This window comes from Phyllobates terribilis, unplaced genomic scaffold (assembly GCF_046119375.1).
Source record: "Phyllobates terribilis strain yellow unplaced genomic scaffold, ASM4611937v1 Scaffold_36__1_contigs__length_13169755, whole genome shotgun sequence".
NCBI lineage: Eukaryota > Metazoa > Chordata > Amphibia > Anura > Dendrobatidae > Phyllobates > Phyllobates terribilis.
This window is the reverse complement of record NW_027362796.1, coordinates 686,064-707,414: the sequence shown is the minus strand read 5'-3', so window position 1 is coordinate 707,414 and position 21,351 is coordinate 686,064. Positions and strand designations below refer to the sequence as shown.

Here is a 21,351-nt window from a genome sequence, read left to right as displayed (position 1 = left end):
ATTACCAGTTGCCTTTCCTGTATGTACTAATCAAGAAAGATTGGGATGGAACCCTAGGGACTCTCAACTACCATAAACCTTCAAGCACTATTATACTATTGAAGTGGGATATCAACCACCTCATCCCCATAAAAAGAGTAATACCCAGGAGCCAATTTTTATGGTTGAGAAGGTACTGCCATAATGTCACAGATTTTAATATACAGGCCATAGACCTGAACACCAGATTCAGGGAAAAAGGGTACTCATGGTACATTTTGGATTCCGCATCATCGTTTGCAAAAAAATGGGAGAGACAGACACTCCTCCATACCTAACCAAAAGACCAAGAAAAAGATGGGATAACACAAGTAATAGGAACTTATGACAATCAGAGTGACCATATCTTTAATATCCTCAGAAAACACTGGGATATACTTGTGGCCGACCCGGCCCTGAGGTTGCTGTGTGATCTACTCCCACAATAACTTTCAGAAAGGGTCAGTCCATTAGGGACCATTTAGTGCATAGTTTCTACAAAAAACCTGCACCGAAGGGGACATGGCTAGATATAAGAGTCTGCGGTTTCTTTAGATGTGGAGAAAGTTGTACATTTAGTTGGATGAGACCATGTAAATCTTTCTCGAGTTCCTCCACGATTAAAATCTTTTTTCCAGTGGGATTATTCCAACTGTAAAACCTCAGGACTTGTATATATGGCCACATGCACCTGTCCCCTAGATTATGTAGGCAAGACCAAGAGGGTGTCTAGGAGGAGTGTGTGTGGGGGGGGAATTTTGGTGATATATGCCATGGTCCGGACACCCCATTAGCGAGACACATGAACAGTGTACATCGAGGTGGAACCGGAGACATCTCCTTTTGCATCATTGAGGTGGTTAAACCCAATGTGAGAGGTGGTGATCACAATAGATGTATCCTCAAAAAGGAAAGTGATGGGATTTTTAGGATTCACGAGCCCCTAAGGGACTCAATGAGCAAATTTCCTGGGCCTGTTTTGTATGAATACAGCCCCATTCTGGATTACATTTTTGGATTGTATACTCTACCCATTGCTACTCAGTTCCCTGTGAATGGGGTTCACATATTGTTGTACTTCATCGATATATCTGAGCTTCTATATCAGAATTATTTCTGATCAGTTATATCCTACATCTACTATTTCATAATTAAGAAGTGTGGTGATCCTTGTGTATCTCTATGCAATAGGGGTCAAATTTGACCATTTAGGAATATACTGTGGGCCATCATCCCATATTTTATGTAGTGATAAAGTAGATCTACATGCCTACTGCATGATGGGAGGATGTGCAATACTTGTTTTTAGTCTCCCATGACGCTGATCTCAGAGATAGGATTTTTCTATATTGGTGGAATGCAATCCAAAACCATTATACGCTCCGGCGTGGAACGCATGCTTCCGGACATGCGCATTCGCAGATAGGAGACTGTGATGCACTCCGGCATGGAACGCACATGTCCGGGCACATTTGTGCTTTCTGCCCGCCCGTCTCCAGTGTTTTGTGCTGGATTGTGGGGAATACTTGAGAATTTATTTTTGTTCTGTCTTTAGTTGATGCCACTGATGCATCAGATAAGTCCTCAGAGAATTATAATTAGAGGAACCCATGGACACATTAGGATTTGTGAAGCTGACCTCCGCTCTCCGCTATTTCCTTTTGAATTTATTGTGTGACCTGTATTTCAGAGCAGTAGCTCTTGGTTTGTTTCATTTCCATGTGTAAATTGAATTTGACTCGTAGTCTTTGATATCTCTTTCAAACTTAGTTTTTTTGATGTCTGAGATGCATCCTCCAGACTTTGTAAATTCTTTTGCATATTTTGTTTGAGTTTTGTATCCAAAAAGTCTTCTACACTAGGCGGAAAACTTTCACCTAGTTTTTTTTCAAGAAAAAAATATCAAACGCAATGTGACTTGATTATCCTTTTACAAATTTATCTTTATTAAGTTTTGAAAAGGAAATACAAATACAAACACCGGGTACTAGTTGTGCAACAAGTAGTAGGTCAAACATGACCACATAACCATAACAATAACCAGTATTTTCAACACATTTGAAAATGAAATAAGTAAACACAATCCAAAGTAGAGTCGCTGGTAGAACATTGGAAGCCTCTGATCGCTCCGGTGATGCACTGTACTACTGTAGTGCCGTGTATTATCACTGCCTGTCAGTGCAATAGTAACGTCCCCATACACATGAGATAAGTGTTGGCTGATCGGTCATTTGGCAGACGACTATCTCTCCAGACTCCCCCATACACACAAATATTCCAGCTTTCCTGTGGTTTGTATGACTGACTGGTACTGTCGGGAGGCCCCCAAATACATTATATAGTCAACCAAAACCCCCAAAATCAGTGCTTCCATGCAACTTTAGTCTAATGTTTATGGGGCGTTAAAAGGTAACTTATTGGACGCTACCTATGGCCTGGCCTAATAGACTTTTGTACATTGCAGGCCCAGACACCATTATTAGGCATTTCAGTATTGTAGGAACTAGGCAGCCCCATACTATCGAGTACTTGGGGAGGAAGGGCATTCAGCCTAACTCTGTCACGCCTTCTTAGATGCCATGTTTGCTTTTTGCAGGACAACGCGCACAGCACCAGGAACTAGCGGTGGACACCGCGTTCCTCTAAGCCACTACGTGCAGCACCACCTTATAACCAGGAACTCTGGGTCACAGGTATGCTACGTCCAGCTCTATTCTGGGTATCTCGGCCTCCACAGTCCCTCTCAGCTGATAACTCTGACTCTGCCACTCTCTGCTCTTTTCTGCAGACCCAAGCAGCCAGTGTCACCATATCTCCACACTTTTGAATTCCTACCTTTGAATACCATCCAGCAGTCTAGTAGGTGTCACCTCTCTTCAATTTGTATATATACTTGCTTTATACTATGATGTTGTATCTGCATTAATGGGGTTTGACGGAATATTATGCACTGTTTGACAGCATGTTTATTGTTCAGGTTAAACAAGAGATATTATCATGTTATTGCACAATGATCCATTTGTATATGCTTTTTTATTTTATTATTTATTATTATTTTATTTATTGTTTTGTTCTTTGTGCTATTTCCAATAGTTCTTGATTAAGGTCAGATCGACCGAAACGTTTACTTTTGTTTTTGGACTGCATTAAAAAAAAAAATTTCTATAAGAACCATTGAGTGCTGAGGTTATTCTCAATGTCAATTCCAGTGTCAGAAAATTAGATGAGAATTAGCGTTATGGAAGATGAGTCTATGAGAAACGTGTTCAGCTGCAGACTCCGAGGAAGAAACTACTTGTTGTCTGTGGCCTAAAATATATAGGTTTTATTACTAGATGTAAAGAAGAAAACCAAATACTGTAAAATAATATACCTCCTCATATGTTTCCCCTTATTATCTCCAGTAATTGTATTATTACACAGGATTTTTATGATGTTACATCGGCTCATCTTCTCATTCAGGTCTCTACAATATCGGATCCTCTCAGTGAAGATCTTCTATATAAGAACATTTTCCTGATTTATCCATCAAAGATGGATATGGACAGAGACAAGATGGCGGAGAGGATATTGCACCTCACCCTAGAGATCCTCTTCCGGCTTACTGGAGAGGTGAGAGATTCTGATGACGTCACATTACATCATTCTTATCTATGGGAATAACAGATGGACAGAACTGGAGAGGTGAGGACTCTGGAAATGTCTGGAGTGAGATTTATTAATGTGTCTCTCCATAACCAGAGATTAATCACGGGGCCCCCACCTCACCCCCTGATACATGAGGACATCAATGACCAGATCCTAGAACTCACCTACAAGATGATTGAGCTTCTGACTGGAGAGGTGACATTGCTGGGACATTATACAGTAACACTATTAAGGGATCAGGGGATGACGGTATCATTGTATGTGTCAGGTTCCTATAAGGTGTCAGGATGTCGCTGTCTATTTCTCCATGGAGGAGTGGGAGTATTTAGAAGGACACAAAGATCTGTACAAGGACGTCATGATGGAGGTTCCTCAGCCCCTCACATCACCAGGTAATAGACAGGACTAAATACACACGGCCTATAATTATCTGTATGTAAAGAATGAATTCAGTCCCTGTATGTGTTTCCTCTAGATCTATTCAGTAAGAGGACAACACCAGAGAGATGTCCCCATCCTCTTCTTCCACAGGACTGTAAGCAAGAAGATCCCAATGTTCCTCAGGATCATCAGGTAGATGGAGAGAAGGTGTCATGAGATCTCCCCTATGATGTGTAGACGGCTGTAAAGGTCTTGTCTTCAGTTCAGTTTTATCCACCATTATTATGTTTTATACTTGTGTAATGAGAACGGTGGAGATGGCAGGATTAGAGCTGATCATAGATGTGACTTCTCCATCTGTCTGTGACTTTTACAATATTTGTTTCAGGGTGAAGATCTGATCCATATTAATACTACAGAGACATATGTGAGGGGTGATGAGCGGTGTAAAGAGGAGATTCCTACATATGACTACCCAGGTGAGTAGTGACCACTAAATGCAGAGAAGTCACAGATTCTTCTCAGTCACCGGTTGTGGCTGCTTTATCAGTGGTGTAGTCCGGCCGTATCACAATCGTGTGATCACTATTTTGCCACTAGACCATAACATTCTCCTCCGTCCGAAAATGTTCAAATTACTTTGGGAAATTATGAAAGCCCTTTTCTATAGAACTTACAACCTGGAGGATCCACCTCCCCCCCTGGGATTAGGAGAATCTGACCGTTACCTGCCCAGATCTGTAAACTGCAAAGCCAAATGACAGCGTACGTAGAATGTGATGACAAATGAGAAAATCACTTGAAGAAAAATATTATGATGAGCCTCTAAGAGAAAGCGGAGGGTAATGATGCTGTTGGCTTCCTAGATCCCTGATATCTTATTGGATGAATCCACCTTCTCTCCCTTCTGTGCTGCTGAATGTGCTCATATGGTCCCTACAAGACCAGGTCCAGTCTTTCTGGCCAAACTTCGCTTTTATGATCGACAACATTAAATGTGCAGTGAGGGACAAGTGTGAATTTCTGTATAATAACAGCAGAGTTTCCCTTTATCCTGACTTTTCAATTTCTTTTAAAACCGACTAATTACAAACAGGATTGTGATAAACTATACAAAAAACATTACACCTGTGCCATGATATATCTCTAAGCTGTGCGAGGCTGATAGCTGTAATATACATTTATTCACGCCTGCAGGAGATGTGTTGGCATGGCTCGAGCCCTGGTATGTTGGATTCACTCCACATCATAAATTCCATTATGTTTTCAATCCTAAGGAATTCAGATTACTGCACAATCTCTCCTGAAATGGGGGCTCTAATACTTTCTCTACTTTCCTGGTCAGGACTCATAGTAGCTCCAAAGGTCCATCATAAATGAGTGTGACTCCGGTTTAGTGTTGGATTTCTCCCCTCATACATACGTTGTTGTTGGGGATGTTACATGTTTTTATATTCTTTCTTTTTTTACTAGTTCATTCTGTATGATAGTTTCATTGTGGTGGGATCTGCCTCACTTATGTGACTCTGTAACTCCCTGGTAGTCTTTCAAAAAGAAGATCTCCATTGTCTCTTCCAAATGCCCGAGATCTAAATTTAAGACACCTCAACTCTGCACTATTATAAAAGAGTTCACTTTAAATGTCTAATATTTCTTCTCATCTGACAGCAAATATTGTCCCTTACGATAGTTTAGATTGCCAAGAGCCCCCGAGCCCCATACTCTAATTACCCCAGAGAGGTTTCACCCCAGAGAGGTTTCACCACTAGTTACTCATTTTTCTCTGATGAAGACTGTTCAGTTTGATCATTTCAGTAGATGTGTTATTGTCTATACTCACAGTTTTTGACTTCAGTAATCCTCTGATTTAACCCCTTCCTGCAGCCGGTTTTGTGTTCCTAATCAGACCCATTTTTTAAATCTGACATGTGTCACTTTATGTGGTGATAACTCTGGAATTCTTCACAAAGGATAATAGGAAACAAATGGACCTTACAAATTATATTCCAACTTCTTTTGAATCTGACAATCCCCTATATACGGTTGAACACTACTGTCTGGGCACATGGGAGGTTAAGAAGGGAAGGAGCGACATTTAGCTATTAGGAATGCAGATTTTACTGGAATAGTTCCCAGACACAATGTATTGGGGGCGCTGTTTATGGTCATTTGGAAGCTCAAAAGATGGCCACCACGAACAAGCTTGCCTTATCTACCCGGTTTACAGATTTCACAAATTACTTTGCTCATCACCGTTTAACCCCTCTACATGGATCTGGAATTACACAGAGACCCCTAAGCTTGGGCCACAGTGTTACCTGATGTTCTGTGGAGTGAGATGGCAAGAAGAATAGTCAGATAGCCGGGTCAGAACCAAGAGGATAGAGAAAATACAAAATCAGAAGACACAAGAGTAGTCAGTAAACGGGCCGAGGTCACAACAGGAAACAAATACACAAGCCGGGAGCTGAGCACAGAGGACTGAACCAGAGGAGAACAAGGCTGTATCTGGCAGCTTCCGGCAATATGCTTCCAGCTTTAGTAGGGTGCGGTGCTTTCCAATTGGCTGAAGCAGGGAGCAGATTACTTCAGCTGGACAACACACACCCATACTGTCAGACTGGATGGTACTACAGGTCCCAGCAACCCTAATCTTAGTGGCTGCGCAGAGCCTGCGCCGCCCAGAGCTTCTGGTTCTGACGTCTCCTCCATCACCAGCGCCACCTGCAGGATGAATAAGGCGGCGCCTGGTGAGAGAAGCAGACGTCGCAGGAGCAGATCCCAGAAGAGATGGGACACACCATTTGCAGAAGCCCTAATATAACAAAATGGTAGAAAACCAGATCAGTAGAAATCCCCATAAAGTGACTCAATTTTGGAAATTATAACCCTCAGTGAATTAATCTATAGAAGTAGTGACTATTTTGACTCCACAGTCACTTTCCAGAAATTAGCACTCAGTGGATGTTGGAGAGTGAAAATTGCAAATATGCCATTTTATTACCCAACACATAGTGTCCAGATTGTGCTCCAGGAGACACACACCGTAAATTAAGTGGGTTCTTACATGGAGGCTAAATGTGATTTAGGCACATAAACTACTGCAAAGCTCATAAGCGAGGGTGAGATTTGACTTTGGGAGAGCAGATATTGCTGGATTGGTTAATGGAAGCCATGTTACTTTTCAAGAGCCTGTGAGCCACTAATAATGTGGAAACCTCTGTTTTTCCATTGACAGATGAGGACCTTGTTTTTTGTGAGAGGAGTAGAAGTTTTTATTGGTATTATTTTCGCCTACATAACATCATTTGGTGGCTTTTTATTCCATATTTGGAGGCAGAATGAACAAACGGTTGAACACCATGCTCTACTGCTCAATCCTATGAGGTTTTCTATTAGACAGTCATTGTCCTGGTGGATAAGTGAATTTTTTTATATAACTTGCCTTTTTTATGGACAGTTTAAGTAGAAATGTTCAAAAATATAAAATTCAAGGATTTTTAATTAAAAAATAATAATTGGTTTTCTTCTTGGCAGATGTCTGTACCAGGAGATCAGAGGGACAGCTGAAATCTTCAATTTTCAAATCAGATAATTTTCAGATCCAACAGGATACAATTGAAGTGAATGCCATTTCTCCAGATATCCCATCATCCCTTCACTGCAATGATCTGTCATCTGATCCTTTGAAACAGGTCCTGTCTTCTGATTCATTACCGACTACTAAGGAAAATCAAAGTCACAAAATAAGCATTAAAAAACGAACTGCTCCTAATGTAACGAAGCCATTTTCACGTTCAGAATACAGAAATAGTTTTCCTCCCAAAAAGTCTTTTCTTAAACCTCAAAAAACTCACACAGCACAGAATAGATTTTCTTGTTCCGAGTGTGGGAGGTGTTTTAATCAGAAATCAGATCTTGTTAGGCACCAGAGAACTCACACAGGAGAGAAGCCATTTTCCTGTTCAGAATGTGGGAAACGTTTTGCAGAGAAATCATATCTTATCGCACATGAGAGAACTCACACAGGAGAGAAGCCATTTTCCTGTTCAGAATGTGGGAAATGTTTTACAAAGAAATCAAATCTTATCAAACATCAGGGAACTCACACAGGGGAGAAGCCTTTTTCATGCTCAGATTGTGGAAAATGTTTTGGACACAAATCATATCTTAATATACATCAGAGAACTCACACAGTGGAGAAGCCTTTTCCGTGTTCAGAATGTGGAAAATGTTTTAACCATAAATCAGCTTTGGTTAACCACCAGAGAACTCACACAGGGGAGAAGCCTTTTCCATGTTCAGAATGTGGAAAATGTTTTAACCGGAAATCTAGTTTTCTTAAGCACCAGACAAACCACACAGAGGAGAAGCCTTTTTCATGTTCAGATTGTGGGAAATGTTTTGTACAGAAATCATATCTTAATATACATCAGAGAACTCACACAGGGGAGAAGCCTTTTCCATGTTCAGAATGTGGAAAATGTTTTAACCATAAATCAGCTTTGGTTAACCACCAGAGAACCCACACAGGGGAGAAGCCTTTTCCATGTTCAGAATGTGGAAAATGTTTTAACCAGAAATCTAGTTTTCTTAAGCACCAGAGAAACCACACAGAGGAGAAACCATTTTCCTGTTCAGCATGTGGGAAATGTTTTACAGTGAAATCAACTCTTATCAACCATCAGAGAACTCACACAGGAGAAAAGCCATTTTCCTGTTCAGAATGTGGGAAATGTTTTACAGAGAAATCAAATCTTATCAGACATCATAGAACTCACACAGGGGAGAAGCCATTTTCATGTTCAGAATGTGGGAAATCTTTTGCAAAGAAATCAAATCTTATCAAACATCAGAGAACTCACACAGGGGAGAAGCCTTTTTCATGCTCAGATTGTGGAAAATGTTTTGGACACAAATCATATCTTTATAAACATCAGAGAACTCACACAGGGGAGAAGCCTTTTTCATGTCCAGAATGTGGGAAATGTTTTAACCAGAAATCGGATCTTGATAAGCACCGGAGAATCCACACAGGGGAGAAGCCTTTTCCATGTTCAGAATGTGGGAAATGTTTTAACCAGAAAGGTCATCTTGATAACCACCGGAGAATCCACACAGGGGAGAATGCCGCAACTACACCCAACTAGTCTCTGTAGAGATTAGAAAGGCCCTAGCTGCACAACTAAAAACTCCACCACACACCCAACTAACTAATAAGCCGTTGAGGAGTTTCTCATACCTCCTGAGGAACCAGAGGGGAGGCTGCAACACACTCTCAACAAGGGGAAAGGAAAGTATGAAGGAAAATACGAAAACCCTGAATGAGAAACAAAAACACATTCATATAGGGCAAAGAAGGCAAGCTAAGGAGAACCACAAATAAAGGGAACAAGTATAATCTCCTAGAAACCTAACATTGTTAGAATAAAAAGGTACTGGGAGGGAAAGCAAACTGACCGAGAGGATAGTTTCACCTTTGTGGTGAAACTTATAAAATTCATCCTCACCAACTGTAAATGTAAACCTGTCCATTTATAATGACCACGGACAAGATAAAGATTCTCAACTCACATCAAGACCACAAGATCCCAGGTACTTTCAGCTGAATCACAACTAATGTAGTGTACTTAATTATATGTACCAAATGTCCAACTGGGGGTCTGTATGTAGGGGAGACAGGGCAAAAACTTAGAACAAGGATGAATTCTCATCGCCACACAATAAAAGAAAAAAAGAATAGATCTACTTGTGGCCAACCTTTTTACGGCCACAACTGCTTCTCCCTCTCCCATACTAATAGTTCTGCTTCAGGCCACTTGTCTTATATATTGCATTATTCCTGTGCCCTGTTGTGTATTAATATGTGACTATTCAGATTTTGTGTTATACTATACAAAACCTACAAAAGACAAAAAATATATCACATACCCTACCATCATTATATATAAATGTAAAGCAAAGTTGCATATGAAATATAGGGTACTTAGTGAACGATTTTTGATCAAAAAAAGTATACAAGCCGTCCCACCAGCGACAAGGTGACCCTAATTGGGACGGTCCTACACTGTCTATGTTAAAAACCTTACTGTATATCAAAGTTGAAGTGATGCATATAAAAGGGTAGACAAATAGAACCGGGTCCCAATATCAGACCACCTAAGCCCGTGGTAAGCTACATATATACTAACCAGCTCAACAAGGGAGATGCCACACCCCTAATTTGCACAGAATGCAAACAAGACAAAAAAAACAAGCAATGTTCACATTGCTTGGTTTTTTGTTTTGTGTTATACTATGTGTGATGAAGAGACCTGAGTAGTCTCGAAAGCTTACTAATGGCTAACTGAAAAGATGGTATCCTCCACTGAGGACTCTCAAATTTTAATATTTTTATCCATACAGCAATTTTAAGATCTCTCCACAGGTGTTCAATGGGATTTAGATCCGGATTCATTGCTGGTCAGAACTCTCCAGCACTTTGTTTCTATCCATTTTATGGGTGCTTCTTGAAATATGTTTGGGGTCATTGTCATGCTGGAAGATCCATGACCTAGCAAGCAAACCCAGCTTTCTGACACTAGGCTCTCTATTGTGCCCCAAAATCCTTTGCTAATCTTCAGATTTCATGATGCCTTGCACACAGTTAAGGTACCTGACCAGAGGCAGCAAAACAACCCCAAAACATTTTTGAAGTTCCACCATATTTGACTGTATGTGTTGTAAATTTATTGATTATGTTGCGCACCTTGGACAGAAGAACATCCGGATCTCTAAAGATGGACTTATAACCTTGAAATTATTGATATTTTTCAACAATTTTGGTTTTCAAGTCCTCAGACTCATGCAAAGATTGAATCAACTTCTCCCTTTTTTATCTGGTTTTAGTTGTGATTTTCATATTGCCCACACCTGTTACTTGCCACAATTGCGTTTGAACATGCTTCACTTGCTTGAAACAAAGTTGTTTACCCACAATTTTGGCAAGGTGTCAAGAATTTTGTCCGACCTATTTTGTGTGAAATTATGTTCAATTTGCCTTTTTTTCTCTGTTTTCTTGTGTTGTTCCAATACATGCAAAGGAAATAAACGTGTTTAACAAAACGTGTAATTGCAATAATTTTATGGGAGAATTACTTCATTTTCTGGAACAATTTCAAGGGAGCCAACACTTTTGACCATGACTTGTTTTTGTTGCCTTTTTAATTTGTTGCAGCATATCATCCTCTTCATGTTCAGCTATATTAGGAGGCTTGTGGCAAAGTCCAATTAGCAGCTTTCCATTATTGCCATTTCCATGTACATTACCCATACAGATTGTACATCAGGGATGTAAAGCTCAAAACATGCAAAGGGCCAAAATGAAAAACTTGGACAAAGTCATGGACCAACCAGTATACAGTATAATGGGCCCCACATAGTCCTCCATACAGTATGATTGGCCCCGCATAACTTTCCATCCAGTATAATGGGCTCCACATAGCTTTCCATCCAGTATAATGGGCCCCACAAAGTCCTCCATGCAGAATAATGGCCTCACATAGGTGTGGTGGTTCTGGTGTCGTGGGTGAAATATAATCAAAAGTTGGGCATGTATGCAGTACATTGTCGAAGCTGCCCCCCATGTCGTCATTGAGCTTGAGGTCTTAAATTGGTTTTAACGAAAATACCCACCCCTTTACCTATTTTTCTTTCCTATCCGTTTCAATGTAGTGTAACCCTCTGTGTTTGTCACCCAGTCATGGCTTTCATCCATCCAGGTTTCTGTAATGCCCACCACATCATAATCTGTGGCTGACCTAAGAGTCTGATTCATTCATTTTGTTTTCAAGACTTCTTGCATTTGCCTGCAGACATTTAATACTATTAGCACATTTATTACGGCTACTCGCCTCCTTACTTTCCTTGAATGTCTCACTCTCTCTGTCTACTCTATCCCCTTATTTGCACATCAACCCTCCCTCTCCCCAGATCCTAGTTTGAAAGCTCCTCCATCCATCTGACCATTTTTTCCCCCAGCACATCTGCATTCTCCCCATTGAGGTGCAGCCTGTCCCTATCGTAAAGCCTGTAGCAGACAGAGAAGTCAGCGCAGTTCTCCATGAACCTAAACCCTTTCTTCCTGACAATTATCTCCTTATGTTCCTGCTGACTTTCTAGTGACGTAGTGGAATCAGCAGTATTTCTGAAGATACCACCTGTACTTCAGCTTCTCTCCTAATTCCCTGTAATAATTTTTAAAGACCTATCACCTCTCTTTAACTTTGTCATTGGTACCAATGTGTACCATGACTGCTGGGTTTTCCCCAGCCCCACCCAATAATCTGTCTATCTGATCGCATGAAGATCCCCGTTAGGGGCACACAAAATGTGTGTGTTCTCGTCTTAGTTGTCTGCCGCCGAATTGTGTATAGGATCTATACGGTCGGAGAAATCACAAATTAACACTGAGTAGTGTCTCAAATAGGCTTTTTATAGGAAAAATCAGGGACCTTTCCACACATTACCTCATTGCCTTATCTCAGAATTATGGCTGACATCTGTCGCTAATGAGTCATTATTTTAATATGTAAACAATTAAGTCAAGCTGACTCTCAATTAAGTCCATCTTGCACGTAAGGTTCAAAGGTCAATCTGTATAGTCACTTATCTTTTATTATTCTGTAATTTCCCTAAAAGTAATAAAGATCATTAGCAAGCTCTTATTATTAGATTAATATGTTAGTCAATAATCATTAGGGATTTTCCATAATTCCATGTTATAGATTCATAGAATGGTAGAGTCGGAGGGGACCTCTTGGGTCATCTGGTCCAACCCCATGCTCAAAGGAGGATTCACTAAATCATCTCAGACAGATGTCTGTCCAGCCTCTGTTTGAAGACGTCCATTGAAGGAGAACTCGCCACCTCTCGTGGCAGCCTGTTCCACTCATTAATCACCCTAACTGTCAAAAAGTTTTTTCTAATATCTAATTTGTGTCTCCTCCCATTCAATTTCATCCCATTGCTTCTAGTCTTTCCTTGTGCAAATGAGAATAAAGATGATCCTTCTACAATGTGACAGCCCTTGACATATTTGTAGACAGCTATTAAGTCTCCTCTCAGTCTTCTTTTTTGCAAGCTAAACATTCCCAAATCCTGCAACCGTCCCTCATAGGACATGGTTTGCAGATCGGTCACCATTCTGGTCGCTCTTCTCTGAACTTGCTCTAGTTTGTCGATGTCTTTTTTAAAATGTGGTGCCCAAAACTGTACACAGTATTCCTAATGAGGTCTGACCAAAGAGGAGTAAAGTCTGATAATGACTTCACGTGATCTAGACTGTATGCTTCTGTTAGTACATCCCAGAATTGTATTTGGCTTTTTTGCTGCTTAATCACACTGTTGACTCATGTTCAGTCTATGATCTATTAGTATACCTAAGTCTTTTTCACATGTACTGTTGCTTAGCTCTATTCCTCCCATTCTGTATATGCTTTTTTAATTTTTATTACCCAGATGTAGTACTTTGCATTTTTCCCTGTTAAAAACCATTCTGTTAGTTACTGCCCACTGCTCCAGTTTATTTAGGTCTTTTTGAATCCTCTCTCTCTCTTCTCTAGTATTAGCTATCCCTCCTAGCTTTGTGTCATCAGCAAATTTAATCAGTTTACCCTCAATTCCTTCATCTAAATCATTGATAAAGATGTTAAATAATACAGGTCCCAGGACAGAGCCCTGTGGTACCCCACTTGAGACATTCATCCAGCTGGATGTGAAGCCATTTACGACCACCCTTTGAGTCCGATCACTAAGCCAATTATGAATCCACTTAACAGTTGCCTTGTCCATTCCATACTTGGTCATTTTTTCAATAAGGATGGTGTGAGATACTTTGTCAAATGCTTTGCTGAAGTCAACATATACTATATCTACAGCATTTCCCTGATCCACCCAGTCAGTGATTCTGTCATACTATGTTCCACGTAGTATGTGGATCTTTGATCAATATGAGGCTATTGGTACATTGTGGTACGGGCAGGAGGAGGGAATTTTGGATTGTCTGCAATTCTTAATACATACTATTTTCATATAACTTCCATAATCATACATATATTTATCCATAACACCCCAAATTAACTTAGGAATTATCTTAAGGACCATAATCTTTCCAGTTGACGAGATAATGCAAACCGTACCTGACCCACCTGGAACCAAGAATTCGCCTTACTTCATACTCCCGATACCCTTCCACATCCACCTCAATTATGTCTTGAGGTCCCCTCAAATTTTTTTAAAAGAGAAGAATGGAAATGATTATTGATTTTCCAGGCAATAGGAAGCTGCAACTTAACTGTCACAGGATTTAAAATTGTAATAATTTTATAAGGACCTACAAATTTAGGTGCAAATTTTCTAGATGTGATCTTTAAGCGCAGATTTTTTGAGGACAACCACACGAAATCCCTCACCCTAAAGACAGGAGCCTTGCTACGTCTGCGGTTACAACTCTTTTCGCCCAGTCACTATCTACCAAAAGATACATTTCGACCTCCCTCCAGGACTTAAAGAGGTTGACCACTACTATTAACAATGCCCCCATGGATTTAAATTGTGCCAACAAGTCTTTTTGTAAATATCTTGCTTGTTCTTTATTGCCTGTGAGCGGCGCTATTGCTGGCCGCTCACCAGGCATCACGTGACCCCGGCTGCAGCCGACTCCGACATCCTCTGATGTCACGTCAAGTTCCGGCTGCAGTTGGGCGTGAGCAAGTGACGCGCTCCCCCTTGATTGATGGGCTGTGGTCGGGGTTTCACCGCACATCACAGCCCAGATCCAACTTGCGCTTTCCCTCTCTGCTTTAGTTGAGGAAGAGCAATAAAAAATTGAATTGCACTCGGACCAATGTTAATGAATGAGTGACATCTCATCTGCGATTTTTTTTTTTTTCTCCGCTGAAATCGGGCTGAGAAAAAATTCACAGCATGCAGCGATTTGCCACGTATCTCGGACGAGACTCGCCAGTGCAAGTCAACGGGTACGTGAAAAAAATTGCACGCACATCACTCGGACCATGCGAGTGGCGTCCGATTTTCACTCAGCCGTCTCTTAAAAGCCGGCAATTCATCAGCCGCATACAGTTACAATACATCGATGCCCAACAATTTAAAATAGAAAGAAAAGCTATACACATAGAATAGATAGAAAGGTGTTAGTCATGTATACAATTAGTACAGTGACTGTTGGTTACTGTACTTGTCATTTATTGTTAAATTAAATGATTTCTTAAAAATTGGTGTGGGGTCCCCCGTAATTTTATAGTCTAGGAGAGGTTAAGCAGACAGCTAGAGCAGATTTTTGAAGCCTGGCAAGGGGGTAATACCCACGGAGCTTCCCAGGCTACTAATATCAGCCCCTCCAGCTGAATACTTAGCCTTTACAGGCTATTAAAATGGGGCACCCCCCAAATAATGACGTTGGGTCCTCCTCTTTTAACAGCTAGCAAAGGCTATGTAGACAGTTGGGGACTGATATTAATAGCCTAGAAAGGGGCCATAAATAATGGCCCCCTCCGAGGCTAGAAACAGCAGCCCTCAGCCGCCCCAGAAGTGGCGCATCCATAGGATGCACCAATTCTGGCACTTAGCCTCCGCTCTGCCCACTGCCCTGTAGCGGTGGTAGTGGGGTTATAGGGCTGGGGTTGATGTCAGCTTATAAGGCCACCTGACATCAAGCCCAGGTTAGTAATGGAGAGGCGTCTATAAGACGCCCCCATTACTAACCCCATAGTGAAAGTGAAATGTGAAATAACTACAACAACACCATGAATAAAATATTTTATTTGAAATAAACACAGAGACCTTTTATTGTTCTAAATTAACCCTACTTACCATAATGCCCATTCCAGCTGAAGCCAATGTCCCCTGCAATGAAAGTTAAATAATAAAGCAACCTCATCCTTACCTAACTAGAAACACTAGCAATCTTAGGCCACGGTTGTTATGTTCTGCTACCAAAGCTAAGGAAAGAGAGGAGATCTGTCCCTACTATAGGACTCAGCTGAATCCCTACGATGTAACAGGGAACCTGATCCTGCGATCAGACCTGCTAAAGTCCTAATCTAGTCTGTACGGAAACCTATAGATGTGGGGAGGGAATCCCTACAAGTACTAAGGACTGGGAGGAATATGGGACACCTCCTAACAGAAATAGTAGCAGACAGACGAACAAACAAAATAGATAGAACATAGAGGTCCGTAGACCAAGCAAACTAACAGAGCTAGATACAGAGCACAGGCTAGCTAGAAAGTAGATATACAATGAAGTCCAGCAAAGCCAGAAGGGCGGAGCAGGATTAAATAGGCCAACAAGGTCATGTGACCAGCAAAGGAAAAAAAACCTAACAGCAAGGTTCTAACAGTACCCCCCCTTCTAAGAGGATCCTCCGGATCCCCTAGGACCAGGCTTATCAGGAAATCTCCTGTGAAACGCTCTGATAAGTCTGGACGCGGAAACATCATCTGACCTCACCCAAGAGTTATCCTCGGGTCCAAAACCTTTCCAGGCCACAAGATACTGCAAACTACCTCTATACCGTCTAGAGTCAAGGATGCGAGAAATTTCATATTCCCCGTCCTCCACCACCGGAGGAACAGAGGCAGAGGCGTCACCATCCGACACAACAGCTTTTTTTAACAGAGAGACATGAAAGACCGGATTAATTCTCCAGGAGGTAGGAACCTCCAACCTAACAGCAGATTGGTTGACAACCTGAAGCACCTTAAAGGGCCCTACAAACTTGGGACCCAATTTCTTAGAAGGAATCCTCAACCGCAGATTCCTAGAGGACAACCAAACCATGTCACCAACAGCGAACAAAACCTCCCGTCGTTTCCTATCAAAGTAGTCTTTAGATTTTCTGTTGGCCTCCTGAAGATTACCACGCACATCCGTCCAAACTCTTTCCAAATCACCGGAAAAATTCTCCTCCTCAGGCACGACAGATCCCAACTTGGAGAACGACCCAAACGACGGATGTCTCCCAGAACAACAAAAAAAAGGCGAACAACCAGCAGAAGAAGATGTATGATTGTTCAGAGCAAATTCGGCAAGTGGCAGAAACTCAGACCACCCCTCTTGATTGTCTGCCACAAAACAACGCAAGAACTGCTCAACATCCTGGTTTTTCCTTTCTGTCTGGCCATTAGATTCAGGATGATATCCGGACGAAAACGACAAATGAATTCCCAACCTGTCACAAAAGGCACGCCAAAAACGAGCCACGAACTGAGGACCCCTATCAGAAACAATGTCAGTAGGAACGCCATGAAGTCTGACAATTTCCTTGACAAAGGCCTTAGCGAGAGTTTTAGCGCAGGGCAGTTTGACGAAGGGAACCAAGTGACACATCTTGCTAAAACGGTCCACGACCACCCAGATGACAGTAAAACCCTCAGAGGGGGGAAGGTCAGTTATAAAGTCCATAGCCAAATGTGTCCAAGGAGCACTGGGGACCTCCAAAGGACAAAGTAACCCCGCAGCAGGAGTATGTGAGGACTTAGATCTAGCACATATAGTACATTGGCGCACCCACTTAATGACTTCCTTCTGCCATCCAGGCCACCAAAAACTGCGACCCACCAGTCTCTTGGTCTCAGAGATTCGGGGATGACCTGCCAACCGAGATTCGTGACACTCAACATACAAATCTCTCCTAAAGGTCCCAGGCACAAACAACCTCCCATGAGGAGTGTTAGATGGGGCATTCTCCTGAGCTTTAAGAATCTCATCTTCCAAAACGGAGTCTAAAGCAGCTATCACAACACCTTCTTGTAAAATGTTTTCCTCTTTCTCAGCACCGACTATGGGAGAAAAACTGCGAGACAAGGCATCCGCCTTAACATTCTTAGTACCAGGGATGTAAGTAACGGAGAAATTAAACCGCGAGAAAAACAGTGCCCACCTAGCCTGACGGGCATTCAGGCGCTTGGCAGCATCAAGATATATCAGATTTTTATGATCCGTAAGAACCTGAACGGGAAATTCCGCACCTTCCAAGAAGTGGCGCCAGTGTTCAAATGCGAGTTTAATAGCCAATAATTCCCGATTACCAATATCGTAATTCAATTCAGTCTCTGAAAATTTTTTTGAAAAAAAGGCACAGGGATGTAATCCATCCCCGTTATCCTGAGACAATACTGCGCCAACCCCCACAGAGGAAGCATCAACCTCAACCAAAAACGGCCTAGTAACATCAGGCTGCATAAGGATGGGAGCAGAGGTGAACCTCTCCTTGAGATACACAAAAGCTTCAATGGCCTCAGAAGACCACTGAACCGCATCAGCACCTTTCCTGGTGAGATCAGTCAGAGGTTTGACAATACTAGAAAAATTTTTTATGAATTTTCTATAGTAATTGGCGAAACCCAAAAACCTCTGTATCGATTTCAAACCAATAGGCCTAGGCCATTCCTGCACAGCCTGAACCTTAACCGGATCCATCTCAAAACCTTTGCTGGAGATAATGTAGCCCAAAAAACTAATTCTCTGTACAGCGAACTCACATTTCTCCAGCTTAGCAAAAAGCGAATTGTCCATTAATAACTGTAATACCTCACGCACGCTCCGCCAATGAGACTCCAGATCTGGCGAATAAATCAAAATGTCATCCAAATACACAACCACATTTTTACCGATCAAAGGTCTAAGGATGTCATTAATCAGATTCTGAAAAAATGCAGGAGCATTAGTAAGACCAAAAGGCATAACCAGATTCTCAAAATGACCCACAGGAGTGTTAAAAGCAGTCTTCCATTCATCACCCTCCTTCATGCGCAACAGATTGTATGCCCCCTTAAGGTCAATTTTAGAGAACCACTTGGCCCCCAATAACTGGTTAAACAGATCAGGAATCAATGGCAGTGGGTAAGGATTGCGTACCGTAATTTTGTTAATCTCACGAAAATCCAGACAAGGACGTAAACCGCCATCCTTTTTTTTTACAAAAAAAAATCCAACCGCCACAGGAGACTTAGAGGGCCTAATGTGACCGGCGGCCAAACTTGTCTGTATGTATTCCTCCAAAGCCTTCCTCTCAGGAATAGTAAGGTTAAATAAACGACTTTTAGGAAGAGTCGCTCCAGGGACAAATTCAACAGAACAATCATAGTCTCTATGGGGAGGCAAAACCTGCGATTCCTTCTCAGAAAAAACTCTCCAAAAATCCTGAATAGGAACAGGCAATTCTCCCCTATCCAAAGCTGCAATACGCCCGTTACAACACTTGTCATAACATTTATGGCTCCAGGATTTAATTTCACTGGTAGACCAATCCAGTACAGGATTGTGAAATTTTAACCAGGGCAAACCCAATATTACTGGAGAAGGCAAGTTATTCAACACTACCAAATCCAATTTCTCATGGTGAACACCATTAATAGTGAGAGGAAATTCACTGACCTTGAGAGTAATATTCTTCAAAGGGGAGCCATCCACAGAAACCACAGCAATGGGAGATGATAAAGGTTCAGGTTTTAAATTGAGTTTTTCCACGAATCCCCCATCAATTACATTCAGTGTAGACCCGCAATCAACAAACACCCGAAATTCCATTAATTTTTCCTGAGCAATCGTGGAAGCAGCTAAAAATATACCCTTGGAATTTAAACAGGCAATACGGGCGTGACTGACCATTTTTTTTTCTTTCTTCATACGAAGCTCACAGCCTTTAATCAAATGACCAGATTTTCCGCAATAGAAACACAAGCCTTCCGAAAAACGACGGTCTTTTTCTTGAGAGCGAGGTGCCACCGATCCAATCTCCATCGGTTCACCACTGTTAGTACACACATTATCATAACCAGAAACTGACATAGCAGAGGATTTGCTCTCATTAACCCTAGCACGCAGTCTTCTATCCACCCGTATAGCTAATTGCATAGCCTGTTGCAAATCCTCAGGTGTAGGATAAGCAATTAGCAGGTCTTTAACCCTTTCACTGAGCCCAGCAAGAAATAGACTTTTCAGAGCAGAATCGTTCCACCCTGTTTGAGTGGACCAACGACGAAAATGAGTACAATATTTTTCAACATTACCTGATCCTTGTTTTAAACGTCTCAACTCAGTCTCAGCTGATGCCACACGGTCAGGATCATCATATAATAATCCTAAAGCAGAAAAAAAACTATCCACTGATCTGAAGCATGTATCACTAGGTTGCAAAGAAAAGGCCCACTCCTGAGGCTCTTTGCGCAAAAGTGACATTATGAACCCTACGCGCTGGGATTCATCCCCAGAGGACTTGGGTCTCAAACGAAAATACAATAAGCAAGCATTTTTAAATGAAAAAAATTCTCGATGTTCACCAAAAAATAAATCCGGCAAACATACCTTAGGCTCCAAGAAATATGCTCCAGGACAGTTACTCACGTGCTGATGGAGCTCGGCCACTTCCAGAGAGAGTCCCTGCAGGTGTTTAGCCAAATCCTGAACCGACACCATGATGGAACAAAAAAAAAAAAAAAAAATCTTTCCTTAGAGAATTTGCAGGCTGGACTTACTGTTATGTTCTGCTACCAAAGCTAAGGAAAGAGAGGAGATCTGTCCCTACTATAGGACTCAGCTGAATCCCTACGATGTAACAGGGAACCTGATCCTGCGATCAGACCTGCTAAAGTCCTAATCTAGTCTGTACGGAGACCTATAGATGTGGGGAGGGAATCCCTACAAGTACTAAGGACTGGGAGGAATACGGGACACCTCCTAACAGAAATAGTAGCAGACAGACGAACAAACAAAATAGATAGAACATAGAGGTCCGTAGACCAAGCAAACTAACAGAGCTAGATACAGAGCACAGGCTAGCTAGAAAGTAGATATACAATGAAGTCCAGCAAAGCCAGAAGGGCGGAGCAGGATTAAATAGGCCAACAAGGTCATGTGACCAGCAAAGGAAAAAAAACCTAACAGCAAGGTTCTAACAACGGTCACACTATCAGTATTTGGTCAGTATTCGGTCAGTATTTTTTCTCAGGAGTGGGAGCCAAAACCAGGTGAGGAACAATCAGAGAAAAGGTCTAATAGAAACAAGTCACCAATTCTGCATTTATCCCCCATTCCTGATAAAAAATACTGACCGAATACTGATAGTGGGACCGGGGCCTTAGAATAAAAAACTGCATTGTATTGACATCAGGGGTATAGATTTGAGTAACTAACTCAAAACCAATGAGGAATAAAAGTGCAGATTTTTGGGGGCACATGATACAATATATACAGTTGAAATCAGAAGTTTACATACACTATATAAAAAGACACATCTGCAT

General features: G+C 41.6%; 1 protein-coding gene across 2 annotated transcripts in view; it reads left to right on the top strand.

Moving 5' to 3' along the window:
* The window catches only part of LOC141182760 (uncharacterized), a 166,749-nt gene extending 155,630 nt beyond the window's left edge, over window positions 1–11,119 (top strand). For both annotated transcript variants that reach the window (XM_073660864.1, XM_073660863.1), the window contains exons 2-9: window positions 2,615–2,711; window positions 2,807–2,877; window positions 3,481–3,630; window positions 3,760–3,861; window positions 3,935–4,058; window positions 4,142–4,239; window positions 4,436–4,526; window positions 7,585–11,119. In XM_073660864.1, the coding sequence (XP_073516965.1) occupies window positions 3,553–3,630; window positions 3,760–3,861; window positions 3,935–4,058; window positions 4,142–4,239; window positions 4,436–4,526; window positions 7,585–9,197 (2,106 nt within the window). In that variant the 5' untranslated portion in view covers window positions 2,615–2,711; window positions 2,807–2,877; window positions 3,481–3,552 and the 3' untranslated portion in view covers window positions 9,198–11,119. The remainder of the gene's footprint in view (window positions 1–2,614; window positions 2,712–2,806; window positions 2,878–3,480; window positions 3,631–3,759; window positions 3,862–3,934; window positions 4,059–4,141; window positions 4,240–4,435; window positions 4,527–7,584) is intronic.
* The last annotated feature ends 10,232 nt before the right edge of the window (window positions 11,120–21,351 follow it).